A 21019-nucleotide genomic window follows, 5' to 3' on the forward strand; every position below is an offset into this window, starting at 1 on the left:
CTAGAAAAGCACGTGCCATCAACCCACCTGGAGATGTCCCATTTATCCCTTATCCCTTATGCAAACGAACATTCCGTACAAAGATTGGCCTCATCAGCTACCTGCGCACAGAACAGAACCTGTCCCTCCAACCCTCGGATGACTAGAGTGGTCCTCGTCGACTCGACGGACGAAGAACAACTGCTGGGGGTCTGGAAATTTTATAGATGGCAACTATGTCTTTTAGCTTTTGTCTTTTCCGGTAGCTTCGTTAACTGAGCTTTTTATGTTTTTTAATGTTTTCTTGTGTCTCTGGCATGTATCATTTAGATTTTTCTGGTGTATTTTTTTTGTTCTCGTTTCCATTCAGCTTTGAATCGTCTGCTCGACTTGATTCTGTTGTGAGTTTGTACAAATTCACATGTTCCGTTTTTGTATATTTTACTTTCATTTTAATTATTTTCAAGCAGTAGTGACTCCCTCTTTTCTTGAAGAAATGTCATCCTCTCTGTTATTTTTTGCTTCGGGTCTCTTTTCAACTTTGTTTTCATTTTGGCAAACGATTCAGACACGACTACTGATACTACCCCCCTTAATTCATCTCATTATCATTGAAGTGATATATTCGTTGCAACGGTCCCTATTAAGGTGAATTTAATTTATTACATGTCCCTCTGGCCGCTGTCAGTATCACTATGTTCCTCTTTGCCAACCATTAAATCTCCTGACTCCCAGATTTCCATTTTGGACAGGATTGAGAGTTAGTATTTGACCTGGTTTGGGGGCTTTGTACTTTCTTTCCTTTACCCCTAGAAACCTGAGTTAAGGATACTCAACCTGTGTTCTTAGAAGTATTTTAGGTGCTAAAACTTCAAACACCATGGTTACTGATACGCTGAAATGATGTATGTCTACAGCTAAATACAGCAATCTCATATCTTCAGTTTGGTCCTAACATATCATAGCAATAAAGCAAAAAGTTTTTCCATAGAATTAAAACAAAATTATTATTTTCCCCCTAATTTGAATATTATACATGAATTCCGAGAAGATACATCCAAAGAAAAAATACACATTTTGATAGTTTCATTCTGTATCACTTCATCTCACTGTAACTTATAGAAACATCACAAAGACTTGCGAGACGTTTTCACTGGTTATTGGCTCTGGCAGTTATATTAGATGAAGTTCGGTTGATGTGGAAACGGATATAATAGTGTTTGCATGGAGATTCTGGTTAGTTCACAAATGCGGAATATTGAAGAAATGGATCTTTTACTTTACCAATATTATTGACATATTTAATCAAATGTTGATATTGTAGGAACCACAAGATGGTCCCAGAGAAAACTAAACTTAGTATCGACTATAACGAGATATCACTATGTTAATGCATATTAATGTTTTCATTTTTAACATTTATATCCGGATTAGTATAACTTACAAATGACTTTAGAGACGAACATTCATTTAGCAATCATTTCAATAATTACGACAGCTTAAACTTTACTTTTTACCTAAAACGCAACTTTTCAAGTTCTTCTTTCAACTGCTGGTTCTCCTGTTCCAAACGATATTTTGTACTTTTCGTTCTTCCGGTACTAAAATATGATCAAATGTTGCAATCTTTAATGAGCAATGTATATTTTTATGACATGGTAATTTCTCTGTTGTACCAAAATATGTTTGACTCGATTGTATGTTATGAAAAAGTGTATTTTACTTTTTTTTTGTTTCGTGCACAATATCTTTAACGACTTACATAATATATGCTAAATATATTGCTGTATTAAAAGTCCGTCTGTTTCATTCACATCTTTGAACTCACAATCTGCCAAATCTCCAACAGGAAACTTCTATTTATGCAGAATATGGTTGATAACCAAAGATACGGCAGTAATGTGGAAACTTACCAAAAACGAATATGATATAGTTCCTGATTAGAAGCTCCTAAATGTAATTACATAAGTACGAACATCAAGAAATGAAATTTGTGCAAAACAATCAATTTGCCTCAAAGACAGTTTGGCATTGAGAAGCGGAAACAATGTAGTATATTTCCAACATTTACAAATACAATAGATAATTCAAAGATCTAACACGATCCCAACCGCGATATGCAGACTCTGTCTCGCCTCCTGTTACAATTGTTCAAGTAATGGGCTTTAGTGATTGTAAAAACAGAGTACAAAAGATAGGATGCCAAATTAGATACCATCACCCAAGTGCTCTTTGAAACTGATGAGTGAACAATAAACATGTAACAGTGTAGCCAATATAATTACGTGTATAAACTGAATGTCACCTAATCTGTAATCTTCCTTTGTGACTATTGTGTGAATTTCTAACTGAAACACCATTTAGTAAACCCATTCAAACTCTTTTAACGTGAATATATTGTAATCTAGATCTTAGAAATAAAGAACATATATCGGGATCTTCTGAATGTCGTCTTAATTAACATTCTTGGCAAATGCTTTCGCAGTAGTTCCTCTTACAGCAATCTGAGCATTTCACCTCTAATACTGTAATACTAATTCGTTACCTCCAGTTCCGAAAACCAAGAAAAATGAACTGGGGTCCTATTCCATAATACAATAGACAATTATAAAGGCTACAGGCCTGCTTGAATAATATTTCATTTATATGAAAACAAAAAACATGTTCCCTTAGTCTTAATAAACTGAGTGCAGTGCTGGAAATTTTCATTGTGTACCGTATAACTGGATTTAGTTACCATGTTTAATAGAAGTCAAATGTATGTGAAATTTGGTGATGTTAAATTAAATACCTGCAGCTTGGTCTTTGTAGCTCCTCTATTCTTCTTTGAAGACACTGAATTTCTTCTTTGTAACTGTTAAGGCTACGAAAATGAAACATCGATGAAAAACAAAGTTATGGTGAAGTGAAAAAACATTTTGGAACAAAAAATTATGTCAAAGTGACGCAATTCATTTTATATACATTCGCATTATTCAGACTGCAGCTCTGCCACATCCTCACATTTGTAATATGCTTGATTCTTGCACGAACGGTTAGCGTACTCTCCTCATTTCATTTATGCAATACCAGATATAATTTGTTAAAATACACATCTGATTCAAATATCTGAAATCAAAAGCGAAAAGGAAATGAGTGTTGAGAAGTTTTCTTTATACAGGTTTTGAGCCAGAAATGTTTGAAACATCAGATACACCAATGATGGAAGCAACTGTTCGAGATAGTCATTGTTGGATCTTTATATATGGGGGAAAATATAAAAAGCAATAGGAAGCAAACCTATGGTATGTACCAAATTGCATAATCCTTTGTCGTTTTATTAGGAATAATTTGTTATAATATTTGCAAAGGAGAAGACTTAGGAATCGCAAGAGTAACAGAACTCGTAGGCCGCTTTCAATCCATTTTGATGATCCTATAGAAGCAGACGTTACAAATGTAACATGGTGGATGGAGGGGATAAGGAAGGCGTGGGGGGGAGACTGCACATTATTGCTATTTATAACTGTTGATTTTAAACAAAGAACAATTAAAGAACCTTTAGAAATAATCTAACTATAGAAATTTACATGATGAAATTTGTTAAAATGTTAATTACTTCTTGGAATCGTTTATGAATCATACATATAATAAGAGCTAGTTGTGAATGAAATAAATGACTGGGATTAATTTCCAATATATACAATGAGACATAAGAACATAGGCACTAAATTTTGTTACATTACAGTGAATTACATGGGTATGTTTTAGCTTCCTTTGTACGGTGCTAACGCTGTCTCAAAAATGGATTCTTCTTTAAATTTTTTATTTCAGTTGTTTTGATAACCCTTTGTATTAATAATTTGATTCCTGGTTGTAACTTAACTGAACCGAAGTCGCCAAATATATGTGCTGTATTTTAAGCCGAACTATATTTATGCTCATAACCCCCAAAACGGACACAATAACGAATGGTGGCTAAATAAAGCGCATGGTACATTGTGGGCTTGCAATAACTAACTCGTCACTAGTAGCGCACATTGAACAATTCATGAAATTTAGTTATAAACAAAATAATGCAAAATATATTTGAAACTTTAAATGTATATGGTATATGCTCCTAAATATAATAAGGGTTTTGTGTTTCAATGAAATTTCAATCAATACATTGAATTCCAAGAAACTAATATTTGACCTGATGAGGTTCGTGAATAAGTGGCACATGTATATGTGTTTCTGGAACACGATATTTTAGATTGATATTTCCTTTACCATTTTCAGAACTGTATCAGGAAAGAAAGGTCCCGCATTAGGCGCTATGTTGCAACGTTTCAAGTTCAGGAATATATGTCTGTCGACTAAGTCAACTTCGTTCGGATCGTCACACATTTAATTCCATATTAATAAACATACAAACGTTATGCATACATAACATTATTGGGAAATAAACATATTGGCTAATTCAGTGTAAGCCAAAGTTCATAAAATTATCTTCATAGGTACTGCCTTCAGTTCATAACTTCATGGTTTAGCATCAGTACACATGAAGAATATAGTAGAGGAGTCAAGGCACGTATTGTTGATTGAGACTGGTGCAGAAATATAAATTCCGTTTAATTTTGCCTAACCTATCTGTGAGTTCTTTATTCTTCTTTTCATATGTTTGGAGTTCATCTTGTAGTCCTTTCCTCTCATCCTCTGTGCGCTCTATACACTGTTTAAGTGTTAATAATGCCCTGTTGCTGAGGAAACGAAAACGAACGTTAGCAACTTAAGGCAAGATAACGTCTACAAAAAATGAAGAGAATTATGTCCCATGAAGAGAATCTGCTTTAAACTTTTGTCTAGAGAAGAACGTTGAATTAAAAATATGCTTAATGGGTATAACAATTGTTAAGCTTCATATGAGTTGTTGATTTAAAGTTATGCCGATGGTTAGATAATCGGAGAACAGATTAGTGTAATAACATTGCAAATAGTAAACGATACAAATCTCATTGGGCACACATCTTTACTACCTAAATGGCATATACGATGCTTATTAGAGTAAGATATTATAGTTAACAGTAATAACAAACGCTTGTCACCTAACGTACATAATTCAATCGTTTAAACACCCTTGTGTGTGGGGGGTGTTTGTGTTTGTGCGTGGATGTGTGTGGGTGAGTGTACCGGGACACGAGTAAATGGGCACATTAAACTAAGATATAATTTAGTTCCATCCGATCTAAAACTAGATTTGAATCGATCCTTGTTTACTCGCAATTTTGGTCCAAGGCAGGCAAAGTGGGAACGATTACATGTCACATACGAAAATTACATTGTCGAAATATTGCACAGTACAGCATGTTTGTCACCTTGACTAAATAAAGCAACGTGTTCATACATACAATTTTGATGTCGTGCTTGCTTTATAGATGTACCTTTCTTTGAAAGTTGTGCTGGTTCTACTGACGTCTTTGACGTTTTCATTATCTCGCTTTGGTACATCATCAGCTAACTCTCTGAAAACAAGAAAAATAAACAAAAACAGTTTGCATTTATCTTGAAATAATTACCTTTGTTCAATTTTAGCATAACATATTTGCACATCTGCAATTAACATTCTTAGTAATATAGCAGTGTCGTAGTTTCATTTCCCAGACGGCGATTTTCTTTTTATTTAAAATATGAAAACGGCAGCTAAAAACCTAAATATAAGCACTAAATAAATATAATTAGAACCCACAACAGCTACATTTAGTCATCAGATGATATATAGAGGACAAAGCGAATTGCAGTATAGCTGAATAGCTAGGTTGAATAGCTAGGTTCATATTGTTTGAGGAATAAATTGTATGTTATACGCAAATATATTGTCTTCTTGTCGTGTTATATATATATATATATATATATATATATATATATATATATATATATATATATATATATATATATATATATGACATTTGCACGCACTGGGGTGGGGTTCTTCCAATATAATTTAATTAAATTAAATTGAAAGTTCCACCCTGGCTCGTTTGGTTAGAAAGTTAAATTAGTGACTAGGTAAATTTACAGCTCTGAGCCCCCAGTCAGCAATGCCAACGGTTAAATTATAGAGAACACGAAGATGAAATTCAATTAATAACAATTTAATAAATGTGATAATTTAAAAACGATAACTTCCAATCACTCGTCTTTCCCTCGACCAAGTGACAGCCTAATTCATCCCGTGATTTACAGTGTGAGTTCGATTTTCCCCCTGTCCTTGCATCTACTCATCTCTTTCTTTCCCGCTGATTCCTTCCTTCTTTCCGTTCTTCTAACTCCTCCTTCGTCTCCGTTTCCCTCTCTATTATCTCCTTCTTCAATTTCGCTCCCAGACTTCAACTTCTCCTTTCTTCTCCTTTCCCTCTCTACTATCTCCTCCTCCAATTTCGCTCCCAGACTTCAACTTTCTTCTCTCCTTCTTCTCCTTTCCTCCGTCTCTCTATCTGAGACTACGGGACCAAACTGTAACTAATCTGTCCCTCAAAGCTTCCTGTGAAAAACCACAAGGAATTAACATCTGTTTTATCGAATCTCACCTCACATTATATCGAGAATTAATCATCAGATAAGCTATCACTGTTTCGGTCACGCATGCATACACATCGAAATTCCCACACACTTCTTGCAGGGTAAACAATGGCGTAATAACATGGTATCAGCGTATTGTTATACAGACATCAATACATTGCGTCACGTCAGTATATACACATATATATTTAATCTCTTGGTACTACAATCTGACAACAATCAGACGCATGTCTGTACATTACAAATATTCAACAATGGCAAAATCTATAATCACATGAACATGTGTGTTAGTCTACTATAAAATACCCACATAGCAAAGTACAATATTAACTCTTACGACGGCTAGCAAGCTATATAATTCTTTACAAATATCAACTCATTTCTTCAAAATATGCAAACATATTAACAAAACAAAGTAATTCTTCGTACTACGATTCTAGTAATAATAAAGTATACATACGACCTACAATTAAAATGCAGTCGCATTCCACAAAGACCGAACAAATATCCTACTGACCTTATTTGAAGCTTTCTGTACTTAGAATTTCCTGCTCTAAGATTTTCCCGCCAATAATGAATGGCTATTCGGAGTTACGCTAACCTCCACTCTGGGTAATTTCTCTCAGCGAACTAACTCTTGCCGGAAGACGCGGAGATATCATTCTACCCAAATCAAGGTCTCTCCCCTATCTCGATTCTGACTGGGTGGCGCTGTGACCCTGTCCAATCGTCTCAGCGGCCAGTTCAACCTGTCTGTCTGTTTGCAGGGAAGAGAAGTTAAGACACTCCCACTTCTTCAGGCAACTTCTTTTGATCATGGGAAACATTTCCACACCTAGGTGATAATTGGCTATCTGTGACTTCGCAACTCCGATGTCCGGCTGTCCACTTCTAACCCCGGCAATCTTACGTAACGGATTAGTGCTAGCCTGCGGCAATGTTTAACATCAAACAATGGCTGGTCAGAATTACCTTGATTATATGATTATACATGTTTCAACTGGGGCTACTCTGGGTCGGGGTAAACATGACAATATATATATATATATATATATATATATATATATATATATATATATATATATAACGAATACAAATCATATGGCGAATACCAATCCTTTCAAGTGTACTGGATCCAGCAAGGGATCACGTGTGTCAGGGATTGATTAAGATAAATGCATTAAACTGACAACGAACAGTGCAAAACTAGTAAATAGATGGCCTGAGCACTTTCGACTCTTTAATGAGTCTTTTTCAAAGGCAAATGCAAAACATAGACAAGACAAACAAATAAAACAGAAAAACGGTTATGTCTGCGAAACTTTACATGGCTGTTTCTACGAGAATTCAACCTTTTAACTGTATTATGTTTAAACTAGTTTATTTTGGCTTGTTGCTGATAATGGAAAATATTCGTATTGACCTAGAAACTGATGAGCCATGACGACATCTGTTATTTTGATGTAAATTTATGTGAGCGCAAATTATATCCCGGATATTTCATTGTTATAGTAGACATAGGCTATTACGCAAATTTAGAGAACTATTTAAAAGAAAATGCGTCGGCTGCAAAAGATAATTTCATTTGTACAAAATTTACATAAAATTATAGATGTCATTATGGCTCATCGTTTCGTTTCAGTATCATGCTGACTTTCACTGTAACAAACAACGCTTTTTACAAAGGTTTAGATTAGACATCAGCTACAATGCTAATGATATTGATCTTCATCCATGGTGTATCTAAACTGGACCTTCCTAATTCAAGGATTAAGAAAAGCTGAGGATTTGTGCTTATTAGTAATTATATATTCATTCAATGAAAAATAATGAAAGCCAACGTATGATAATATAAGATGTCAACATTAGTGACGACAATAATAACTCAGATAAAGAGCAACTAAAACAATTGGTTGTATGATATACAATTAAAAAATTTCGAGAACTGCTTGTTTGAAGGAAGATAGTTAGGCTAGTGAGCGATGTTTTTGTAGGAGTGTTTTTCTACTGTTTCAATGCCAGAGGTAAAAGAATGAATTTAGAATATGTAATAATGAAATGGGTCAATATCTCTTGTAAAGTTTGTTGCTTGTAAAAGTGATTTTTTAGGAAATATACACAGGTTTGTATATTATTTTCAGAACTTGACCAACCTAGCATCTGGGAGTCGGTCCTAAATTAATCATCAATGTAATTTATCAATTTGCGATTTTGAGCTATTCTGCTCCTCATCTTGCTCCTCTTTTTTAAATTTCTTTTGTCAAGAGGGGGTAAATGTTTTTGATGTGCAAAGTGTGAGATTCGTTCGTTTAGATACAACACATGAAACTAAATACATACACCCGTATATAATTAGATACTGATTGACAGAAGTGAATAATTTCCATTATTTGTTAAGTGTTTTGGAGTGACAAATTTTAAATGACGATAGCATCAAATAGCGTTATGTCATTACAGTTTTTAAACCAAGCATTTTTTAATTTAAAATAAAGATAGGCTTCTTTGCATTGAACAATTCGCCATTTTATTTGCAATCCTTGGTTCTCGTTTGCGTAAACCTAAAAAATACCACCTGATTACGGTTTTACTGACATATCATCTCAGAATGATTTCAAACAAAGGCTGTGCTATTTAGAAGAAAATGTAAGTAGTGCACGGGACTAATTTTCAAAACTTCTTTGTTTGGATGAAAGACTTGGAAGTTTCATCTTCAGCCTCCTCAATATTCTAATGATTAATTTCTCGCTCGCATAATGTGCATTATTGTACAACACTATCGTCCCCAGTATAACACATTCTCAAGCATGTAACTTTTGTAAATTCAGCAATACCAATATCTCGAACCAACAGCTTGCTACCCTGGCGATTCGACTTTCTGAAATTAAATTGCTTATTTTCCCATGTATACCTTTCTTCAAATGCTCGATTCCTCTCATCGGTATTCCCTTGATCGGCCTGAACAGCCTTATCAGATATTGTAGACTCTGACGAACTGAAAAGTATGAGATAAAAATGCAAATGGCACACTCCACCTGTTTCAAATAACACTTTTATCGCCTAAAACATGTAATTTTACTAGCAGAGTACAAACAGGAGGGTAAAGTCATAGATTTACAGAACAAACGCAGCAAACTCTGGCATTTAAACCACAAGGTTATTAGATTTAGATTCAGTAAAAGATATTGTATCAGCCTAAGAATCAAATATCAATCACAAAAATGCAAATGTATCAAGATTTCAGAGATGCCCTGAATTCACAAACTCGAGAAATAATATGTATAATCGCAATTATTGTGACTTTCAGCAAGATGTCAAATGCCAAATAAACATATATGGACTGGGTGGTTTCTGAGACAGACATACGACAACTAATATCAGTGATCAATAATTCAGAGAATGGACGCCACTAAGTTGGCACAAAACGTAATCTTTTGCTGACCAAAACATAGACATCAGCGTCTTGAGCACAGATATAAGAAAATGTTTCACTGCAAAGAAATTACAGGGAAGAGCTTCTAAACGTGGATACAGAATTAATTACTTATTGCGAATAGTTGGTTAAAGACCGTATGAAAATAATTTGTATTGATTATGCGAATAGTTGGTTAAAGACCGTATGAAAATAATTTGTATTGATTATGCGAATAGTTGGTTAAAGACCGTATGAAAATAATTTGTATTGATTATGCGAACAGTTGGTTGAAGACCGTATGAAAATAATTTGTATTGATTATGCGAATAGTTGGTTAAAGACCGTATGTAAATAATTGGTATTGATTATGCGAATAGTTGGTTAAAGACCGTATGAAAATAATTTGTATTGATTATGCGAATAGTTGGTTAAAGACCGTATGTAAATAATTGGTATTGATTATGCGAATAGTTGGTTAAAGACCGTATGAAAATAATTTGTATTGATTATGCGAATAGTTGGTTAAAGACCGTATGAAAATAATTTGTATTGATTATGCGAATAGTTGGTTAAAGACCGTATGAAAATAATTTGTATTGATTATCCGAATAGTTGGTTAAAGACCGTATGAAAATAATTTGTATTGATTATGCGAATAGTTGGTTAAAGACCGTATGAAAATAATTTGTATTGATTATGCGAACAGTTGGTTAAAGACCGTATGAAAATAATTTGTATTGATTATGCGAACAGTTGGTTAAAGACCGTATGAAAATAATTTGTATTGATTATGCGAATAGTTGGTTAAAGACCGTATGTAAATAATTGGTATTGATTATGCGAATAGTTGGTTAAAGACCGTATGAAAATAATTTGTATTGATTATGCGAATAGTTGGTTAAAGACCGTATGAAAATAATTTGTATTGATTATGCGAATAGTTGGTTAAAGACCGTATGAAAATAATTTGTATTGATTATGCGAACAGTTGGTTAAAGACCGTATGAAAATAATTTGTATTGATTATGCGAACAGTTGGTTAAAGACCGTATGAAAATAATTTGTATTGATTATGCGAACAGTTGGTTAAAGACCGTATGAAAATAATTTGTATTGATTATGCGAACAGTTGGTTAAAGACCGTATGAAAATAATTTGTATTGATTATGCGAACAGTTGGTTAAAGACCGTATGAAAATAATTTGTATTGATTATGCGAACAGTTGGTTAAAGACCGTATGAAAATAATTTGTATTGATTATGCAGGTATTAATTTAGCGAAATTAAACTATATGTTTACTTGATATAGATACATCTCTGTATTTCAGTTTGAATTATATTGTGCAATATAGTATGAGCGGCCAAGCTTTAATTTAGCCGCACTTGCTTGATGGACTTTACACTTATATTATTCCAATAAATAATGAGACTGTCGACTATTGTTTTCCGCAAAATAATTTTACTCTACTCCAATTCTCGCTCCACCGCTTTCCGGCCACGCAAAGAACTGTATTTGTCGAGAATTAGTAAAATTTTTCAAAAACAGAAAAAGGAATATATGCCGGAAAATTTGAACAAAGTTTTATGAAAGAGTAATATTTAGTTCATATAAAGCTCAGACGACTCATAACATATATTTTGTTCCGGATGATACAATTGCTCATTTGGAGTTGTCCCATAATACTTCAGATGATTTCATAACTTCCGTTGGTTTTTATGAAACATGTTACCAACGAATACGTAACTTGGAGCTTGTAAAATTACATTAATACGAATAAGTACATAACTTCATTTATGAATTATCAGATACTAAACGGGCATCATGTTTTCTTCATTTTAATATCAAAGTGGTAATCAATGTATTTACGTAATGCTTTCAAAATCAAAAGAACATTGCATAGACACGAGTATAAGGATCGCAAGGAAATATTTCTGAAATACTGAGGTAGTATCATACATGCTACAACATAAGAAAGACGTGTCTTTTAATCAAGAGTTTACTTATGAAGGATGTGGGAAAGTGCTAAAAACGACAAACAACCTAATAAGCTTCAAAAATTTATAAATAACAATGAGAAAATGTAATAAATATTATAAAAGTTTTAAATGCATGCACATTGGGTAAGATTATTTGGGGTTTTTTTAAGTTTTGCAAACCTGTAAATTAGGCCGAGTTTCCTCTGTCTTGGAAATTGTTTCATTATTTTGCTATTATTATCCATCCATTTCCAAGAGAGATCGATTAAATATATATATAGGTAGTATGATTAACCAACTTCGATATCAGATAGCTATGGGTCATATTAGCAATGAATGTTTTCAAAATCGCCTGTTATTCAGCTTTCCATGCGGTCTTTCAAGTTTTCATAATTTGACTTAATACGTGTTTAAAACAATTTAGCACATCTCATTAATTCCCTGATCTTAGAATACATTTGGTAACTTACGTCATGTCGCTCAATTAATAGATCATAATTCAACAACCGTGTATTTAAATTGACATTGTTGCGACGATGTTTTGTGCGAATACTTCAAATATGTTCCTTTGGAACAATGCAGACTAGAGAGGCATAAATATAATAAAGCAGAATTTCCTTAACATATTTTATGAAAGATTATGTTATTGTTTCTAATGAAAGGATACGTGTCACAGTGAGGACATAACACATCTGAGCAATATAATACGGACGAAACGAGATGTTAGAAGCAGTGAAACTTGTATTAAGTATGAAATAGGTTTTGAATGGAAATTTAAATTTGGAGACAGCTGTGTGATAAAAGAGACCAAATATATTAGTCTGTAATATAAATGCAGTACAATCTTGGAATCAGGTGAATGTAGAGAAACGGTTAAAGAAGTACCATCTTGGGACTATGGGACGTAACGTAAGTTGCCAGATTTAACGTAAGGCTTGGTGGATATGGGGAAAGTGAGAGCTATACAAATGTTTAAAAGCTCGGAAGACGGTTTGGGATGCTTACTAAAATGAACGATTTGGCAATGAATTCACACTCATTTGGACCAATAACTGTTTTAATGTGAAGATACATGATCAGGTTACCCACGAATTTAACATGTAACCTCATAATATTAGGTGAGGCCTTAAAAACACATGCAGTCAAAAACATAGCCAATTCTATATTCCCTTCATCTGATCTATGTGCATCATGTTTGGTCTTGTAAATGGATAATAATATACAAACAATAAAAAGATTTTCATGACGTATGAGGAAGTATGTCCTTTACAACATATAAATAAACGTTAGATTTATTTTTTCTCTGCAACTGATCCAAGTGCATCGCCTCTGTCTTAGAAATATGTACATAATACAACTATTTCAAAGATAGAGAAAACTCAGACTGATCTGTCAGTTGGCATCTTAGAAGAGCATTAAACGGTATTGCCGTTTGGTTTATTGGTAGTGAAATAATTATGAGAAAATAAACGGCTCATAAACCCCCAAAACATATGTATATAACAAAAAAAAGCTGCCTCAGAGGTCGTCAATGTTTTATGAATGTAACTTCTGCTTAAGTGGTTGTCAAAGTTATATAAGCGTAACTCTTGGGTCAAGTCCTCGTCTAATGTTAATGAACGTTACTTTGGGCCTACTTCACAGCGATTTGCGTAAGACCTGGATCACTTACATTCAAGCGTTTGTGACAAAAATTACTTAACAAAAGAAGTTAAAACGTTCAAAGATTTCATATAAAAATGTGTTGTTTTTTATTTATTTTTTTAATCATTTTCTCTTTCGACTACACTAATCTTGATATATCCATTATTTGACATTAATGATAATTGCTCCTTCAAATGTGATTAAACGACCTACATTTGTGTATGTCCCTTCTTTTCTTTTCTCCTAATTGCTTTTATAAGATCTGTACTGTTAAACAACCATTAAGATATATTCTATGTTTTTTATGAATTAATAAACCAATGTTTATATTTATCAATATTATATTTCTGCAGTCTGTCATTTCTAATTGTGTATAATGTATGCTATTTCATAACAAAAACATATATTAACACGATCTTACACATTCAGACGGTTTATTATTTTCTACCCAATCTGGTAATGTTTGCAAGAATTTACCGCTGTTTCGTCAACCCTGTATACATTTAATTGACACTCATCAAAAAGTAGTATTTTAATTTTATTTCTTTATTAATTCTACAAAGTTGTTTATTTTTATCATAGATTTGTCATATGTACATAAAAATGGCGTGCATCTGACAATACCTTATCAATCCGACGATACTTGGAGAAGTAACAACAATAAAACTAAAAACTTATTTTTTTTTTTTTAATGTGGGCATTGTTTTTATATTGCCAGTGATTCTTATCCTGCGAGTATCCACCCACCAAATTAAAAGGCGATTATTAATATGAACAGTAACCACACATACATCAAGTAATAAGTCTACCTGGATTACTGAGTGCGGTAAGAAAAGCTTGTGTTAACGTACTTTCTACCACTGTGCTGCCCTTCGTCTGATGGTTCCGCTTCCTTTCGTTGGTCTATTCCAGTATCTGATACATCTTCCGACTGAGTAATCTGCTGACGCACTTTTGTTGTCTTCATCAAATCTTCGTACTTAAATTTGAACTCTAATGTCTTCCTAGAATATAAACAATACACTTAAAACATTTACACGGGAAGGCATGTGTGCGTATATATATATATATATATATATATATATATATATATATATATATATATATATATATATATATCAATTATATGGCGAATAACAGTCCGTTCAAGTGCACTGGATCCAACATGGGATCGTGTGTGACAGGGATTGATTAAGATAAATGCAGTAAACTGGCTACTAATAGTGTGAGATTAGTTTATCATGAGCCTGAGCGATTTCGACTCTTGAGTCTTTTATAAACGCAAAAGCCAAACAGAGACAAGAAAAACAATAAATACAAAAAGGCGTTGAAATTATAAAAGTTTACAGAACTATTTTTACGGGAATCAAAGCTTGAAAATGTTTCATGTTTCGATTAGCTGACTAAAGCTTGGCTGATGATGTTCTATATCTCTTTATAATTTATATCGACCTGCAAATGGATGAGCCATATTACCATCAGTATTCTCTTATGTAAATTGATGTAACCGTAAATTATATCCCGGCCTAAATCAAGACGATTAGAAAAAGACAACCACAACCAAATTAAATCATCGGCTTTGTACATCCAGAACATTTACATGTAATTTTGTTTTTCATTTTGCTTTTTAGTCACTCACACGCTAATAGTTATTATTAAAACAATGAAATATCCGGGAGATAATTTACAATTACACCAATTTACATACAATTCAGATAGTAATATGGCTTGTCCATCTGAAAGTTGATATAAATAGATACAGGGCATCATCAGTCAGCAAGTGGATGTAAATCAAGCAACACCGAGTAACGCCGTATCTGCTGTAATGTGAGAGGGGTGGGGGTGAAGCTCGAAATTTAAGTGTAGCTAATAACGAACCAGTAAAAGAAATAGAGCACAGCTAGATTCGCGTGGCAGTCATGCTGTTTATAGCTGACAAACCCAATCATTGAATATTCCGACGAGAGGCGTTTGTTATCGTACGGAAAATATACAAATTAAGCAAAAGACAAGAACCAACATCGAAAGAACATATCAACGAGGAACCCCGCCAGACCGGAATGGGAGGTAGCCATTTAGACACGAAGAGGCAGCCACCATTTTAAGTCGGATGTATCAATACCAGAAGGAGACAGGGAAAAATGCTCTAACATAGACTGGGACTATATTTGTGGGTACTGAACCGGAACTATTAATCGTGATCTGATTACTACTAGAGTTAGCCAGAAGGCAGCCATTCCGGAGAGAAGAGGTTGCCACCAGATGACATTTGAGAAACCAGCTAATAGAAATGTCATGCAGGTGCTCAGAAGACGAATATGGACTTCGGAAACACCAGTCTGTTAGTATACACCGCCTTAGAGGAAGCCCAGTTGTGACTGACTAGGTTGCCTGATTGTTCGGGGGAAGGGGTCTTTCGATTTATTGAAAACTCCTTTTGGTAATTTCTTGATATCTGCTTGAAATCTGATTTGATCCTTTATAGACTGCCTCAAAAGTTATATCTGATCTTAAAAAGTGTGTGATTCAAAAATATTATAAGTTATTTATACTCGCAGATTAGGTCCATCTTCGGTGATTGATGTATACTTTGTACTCGAAATTTGACTTGAATGAACGTGTAATAAATTGTTGAACATAATTAGTTGATATAATGGCACACGTGGCTTACGCATTATTGGTTATAAGGACCGTCCATTTGAGTAACTGGGTTAGATTTGATAATATGCACGACCTTGGCGTTTCTTCCACGTTCCGGGCGACGTTAGCTGACCCAGTCGAACGCTTTTCCACCTTTCCACTATTAAAGACGAGTGTGTGGACCGATTCCAACTCGTCTAGTAAACAGGTGCCCCGATGAACGTGCGTGTACGGAACCGGCGTGTGAGCGCCGTAAATAGTATCCAATCCAAAAGGACGTATTATTTTCTAATATGGATAATATGTTGCCTTGAGTGCGTGTTGGTCGCAATTCTCACTCATTCAAATCAGTCGCATTGGGCTAATTGTCCAGAAATACAACTTAGCTAAGAAGCATATTCTGTATGCATAAACGCGTACGGGAGTGTGGCTCCAATTCCCTCACGTACAATTAATTATCCCACATTGTTGGGAATTAACCCATCGCGCATGCACGAATGTGCGAATACGACGTAAATTCAATTCAGCCAGTGAAGCTGAAGCCAGCTAGTCAAAACAAAAATCAATTATTAAAGAAGACATACTTATTTGAACGCTGTTTTATTTATTATTTGCTTTGCCTCTGTTTTATGTTAGCCTATGAAAAGTCGAAATCGTCCAAGCTAGTGAGAAACTAGTTTTGTACTGCTCATTGTCAATATATATATATATATTGTTAGGAGTCTATGCTCTTTAAAAAGTAAACGAAAAGAGTGAAGACAACAAGCTTTGTTGTTATTGTTGTAGGGCTTAACGCCATTTTTCAGCACAAGATAGGCTACATATGGCGGCCAATATCGTTGGTGGAGGAAGAACCCTGCAAAACCCCGGGAAGAACCACTGACCCACGAGAAGCTACTGGCAGGCTTTCTCACGTACCAATTTTAGCCGAGCCTGAGACTCGAACTCACGAAGACAGAGTGACATTCTATGAACTTAACAACTGACAACTATGTTATCAATACTCCTCTCTCATTCTGGCTATTTGCATCAGTTTTCAATACTGCAATTGTAAAGCCTCTATTAAAGAAACCAATGCTTGATCCTACCGATTTAAAGAACTACCGCCCTATGTATATCCTCTCATTCTTTTCAAAAATCTTAGAAACAACATGTATCTCACCTTTATTCAAATAATCTTTTAGGAATGGACAGTGCATGTCGTCCTCCGCAAAGAACTGACATTGCCTTTCTCAGTGCATGTCGTTCTCGCAAAGAACTGACACTGCCTTTCTGAGAGTAATTAAAGACTTTCTCTCTGCTTTACATAGTGGAAATATTAAAGTTCTCACCCTCCTTGACTTGTCTGCGGCATTTGACACAACATACCTATATATAAAACTTCACCGTATCAGGCATATATTTGGTATTCATGATACAGCCTTACTATGGGTTAAGTCCTACTTAGCCGATTGAATACAACTTGTGTCAGTACAGGAGAACATTCCAGCCCAGCTGATCTATATTTTGGTGTCCCACAAGCCCCTCTCAAGTGTCATAGCTTGACATTCGGTGCCTCACCTATTGTACGCTGATAATACTCAACTATATAAATCTAGTTACCCAAATGAAGTTGAAATTACCATAAAAGGCGTTGAGACGTACATTTCTGAAGTCATGGAAGCAAGTAACAAGCTGCAGATGAATGATGATAAAACTGGAGCCATCCTGATCACCACACAAAGACTTTCTCACTCACATCATTTACCTCAAACAATACGCATCAACAGTACCAATATTAAATTTATACATTCAGTACGAAACCTATGTATCAATTTCAACAGTATGCTCCCATTATACCAACATGTACGAAGATATGCAAAGCTGCATACATGGAAATGATACGCACTTGTGTTTTGCTTAGTACTTTCAAACTTTCAAGAATGGACTATTGTAATTCACTTACATCTGTTTCGTCACAGTATCTAATCCAGTAACTTCAAAACACGGCTACTCGGCTCATCCTTGTGAGTTCGGAGAACCTTTACTAGCTACCCGTTTGATCCAGAATAAAATAAAAAATATGTTCCCTATGCTACATTTCGTTATCTGGCTCCAGTCCAATATACCTATCTGACCTCACACATGTGCATACCCAATCCATAAACGTATGCTCCTCTTCCGACATTCCAATTCTCATTGTTCCCACTATTAAGATGAAGTCATACGGACAAAGTTCATTTGCTTAACAGGACCCAGCTAGGTGAAACGAATTGCCCACATATCTTAGACACAAGGACACTGTGTTCTCATTCAAGAGTACTCTTAAAACTCACCTATTTCAACTTCAAGTACAGACGTACATACTTCATGTTTACTCCCTCAATAATTGTCAACATGTTTTTGTTTTGTAATTTCATTGTGTTTGTTTTTGTAATCTCGTCGTTGTATGTTTTGTATGTGTTATATACTTTTCTAAAGCGCTTAAAGCATCTAAAAAGTAGACGCTGTACTAAGTGCACAATTATTATTAGTAGTATTAGTATATTAGTAGTAGTAGTAGTAGTAGTATCTCCGCAACACAAAATTGTAGTACACCAACATGGAGCAACGTGAAGACAAATGTGAACGCTCTACCTATGTTTTACAAGCATGTCGTGTAGTGTTGTCTTTCTGATTAATGTTTGAAAGAAATGACCTAGAAGAATTGATTCTGTTAGTTTTACATTGTTTTAGTGTGTGTGTGTGTGTGTGTGTGATTTGGATTTTTAACGTAGCTTTAAAACAATTTCAGTCATATTGATACGATGCCTGCAGTGTGGCAGTTTACAGTGATGTCTAGCACTGGGTCGCCCTGCCACATGTAGCATCATGTCCCACCCAGTCACATTATCCTGACACCAGGCCGACGAGTCCTAAGACTAACCTCTTAATGCTGAGCGCCTAGTGAGGCAGCTGTTAGCACTGTTTATATGTTTTTGGTTTGACTCGGCCAGGGTTCGAAGCCGCGACCTCCCACGTCCGAGGCAGAGCTCTAACCAATAATCCTTCGGAGCGTTTCTTTTCATAGGTAAAACATACGCATTAGCAGAAAAACACTTGCAACTGATAAAGAGATCGTCATTTTGTTTATTTCTCTACGTTCGTTCCATCTTCTTTCATGGTGGAAACAACCACTTTTAGTCCTGGAAGTTGATAACTGTTGTAAAAATGTGAGAAAACATATATGCCTACACAGAAAATGTTCGGTTTAAACGTATTATCTATCTATCTATATATATATATATATATATATATATATATATATATATATATATATATATATCACGTTATGAGTTAGAACTAATATGTATAGCTGTGCTCAACATTTTAAGACAAATACAGATGCAGTTGATATCTATGTGCACATGATTCAATTTCATAAAGATTATGTCGCCAAAATCATCATTTCTTCACTATTCGTTGACTTCACCATCAACAGCAACAGCAATGTCAACAATATCCCATCGTATTTCGCGAGTGGAAAATATTTTTTTCCAATACTTGATTTAGGTACATAACAAGTCATTCGTCTCAAATAAATAATGGTGTGTTTGTGTGTGATCAGAAGAAACAGATTATCCTCAATGAACCGGATACACAATTTGGCCAGATAATTAAATATTTATTCATGCATCTGACTAGTTTTACTTGAATTTTTGAAGGGTTTACTACACTCTTTTAGTACAAGACAGGCTAATAATAGTTTAACTGACAACTAAGACTAATAAAGTTTAACTGACGACTAAGACATGTCAGGCACTAATTGTAGGTCAGATGAGTCTCTGTTTTCCTGTATAATTTTTCTGTGATTCGTGTACTGTAAGATATTCGAGAAACGCGGTTTTATAGACGCAAACCTAAACTCTGCTATCTTATTCCTTTTCAACCCCATTTTCCATCTCTCTGCTAAATAGTGCCGAGTAAACGTGTTCGTTAAAAATACACAGAGAAAAGTGTGAAAATCTTATAATACTGAGAAAATAAACAGGGCCTTTGTAATAACTTGGACAACAGCTACAATGGCTATAATAATTAGTATGTCTTTCGATTTACGGTCTTCTTGCTTCAACAAATACAGTTGAATTGCATTTGCTGCAGATATGGGGATAAACTTCAATATTTATGCAGTCCTCGTAGACATCATACTTTTTTGATTTCCAAGTTGTTAAATATTAATGTATACCACATTAAAAAACTTCATGTAACCAACTTAAACGACATCCTATATTATTTAATATCTTTGATAACTGTTACCAGTACCTAACGGAAAAAGTAATAGTTCACCAGATATATGATCGCTAGGGGACATAAACTGAACATGAAATTACAAGTAAAGTGTTAAAGACAATTGAGAAAATTACAATAAGCCCGAACATGACGTTGACAGATTGCAAGCAAATGTTTTTGATAATCAGTCTCTAATACAATAAAAATTAAAGATGAAAAATGAAATACTTGGTACGACTCTATGGTCTTAAATTGAGTATAAAAAAGAGCGAAAACCAACAAGTTTTTAAAATTCAACAAATAATATATATCCCTACAATAGAAAATTTTAAATTTTAAAAGAAATTATAGTTTTATGAATTAAATCCCAAATAGTCCTGAACATTATATCACAAGTTAAAAATACTTGCGTTCCAATTAAGTTCCAGTGGTGTTCCAAACACGTTCCAATATTGAGTGTGTTGATCTGCCTTTAGTCTCCAGTGTACTAACGTACCACTGGTCTGGAGTGTTGAGATATGTCAAGAGTCCTTTGATATGTCACAATAATATTATCCACGATGTCCATGTTTCAATTCA

General features: G+C 34.4%; 1 protein-coding gene across 2 annotated transcripts in view; it reads right to left on the minus strand.

Moving 5' to 3' along the window:
- The window catches only part of LOC149798032 (uncharacterized), a 54999-nt gene that overhangs the window by 27440 nt on the left and 6540 nt on the right, over positions 1-21019 (minus strand). Inside the window, exons 1-7 of one of the 2 annotated variants that reach the window (XM_089963123.1) lie at positions 18138-18238; positions 14404-14556; positions 9428-9511; positions 5382-5462; positions 4587-4700; positions 2771-2842; positions 1497-1580 (exon numbers count right to left, since the gene is read on the minus strand). In XM_089963123.1, coding sequence (XP_089819249.1) covers positions 1497-1580; positions 2771-2842; positions 4587-4700; positions 5382-5462; positions 9428-9511; positions 14404-14556; positions 18138-18139 — 590 coding nt within the window. In that variant the 5' untranslated portion in view covers positions 18140-18238. Of the gene's footprint in view, positions 1-1496; positions 1581-2770; positions 2843-4586; positions 4701-5381; positions 5463-9427; positions 9512-14403; positions 14557-18137; positions 18239-21019 lie in introns of those variants that run through there. The other variant, XM_089963122.1, reaches the window with a different exon arrangement.

The sequence above is a fragment of the Sinohyriopsis cumingii genome, chromosome 6 (assembly GCF_028554795.1).
Source record: "Sinohyriopsis cumingii isolate HCF-2022 chromosome 6, ASM2855479v2, whole genome shotgun sequence".
Classification (NCBI taxonomy): Eukaryota; Metazoa; Mollusca; class Bivalvia; order Unionida; family Unionidae; genus Sinohyriopsis; species Sinohyriopsis cumingii.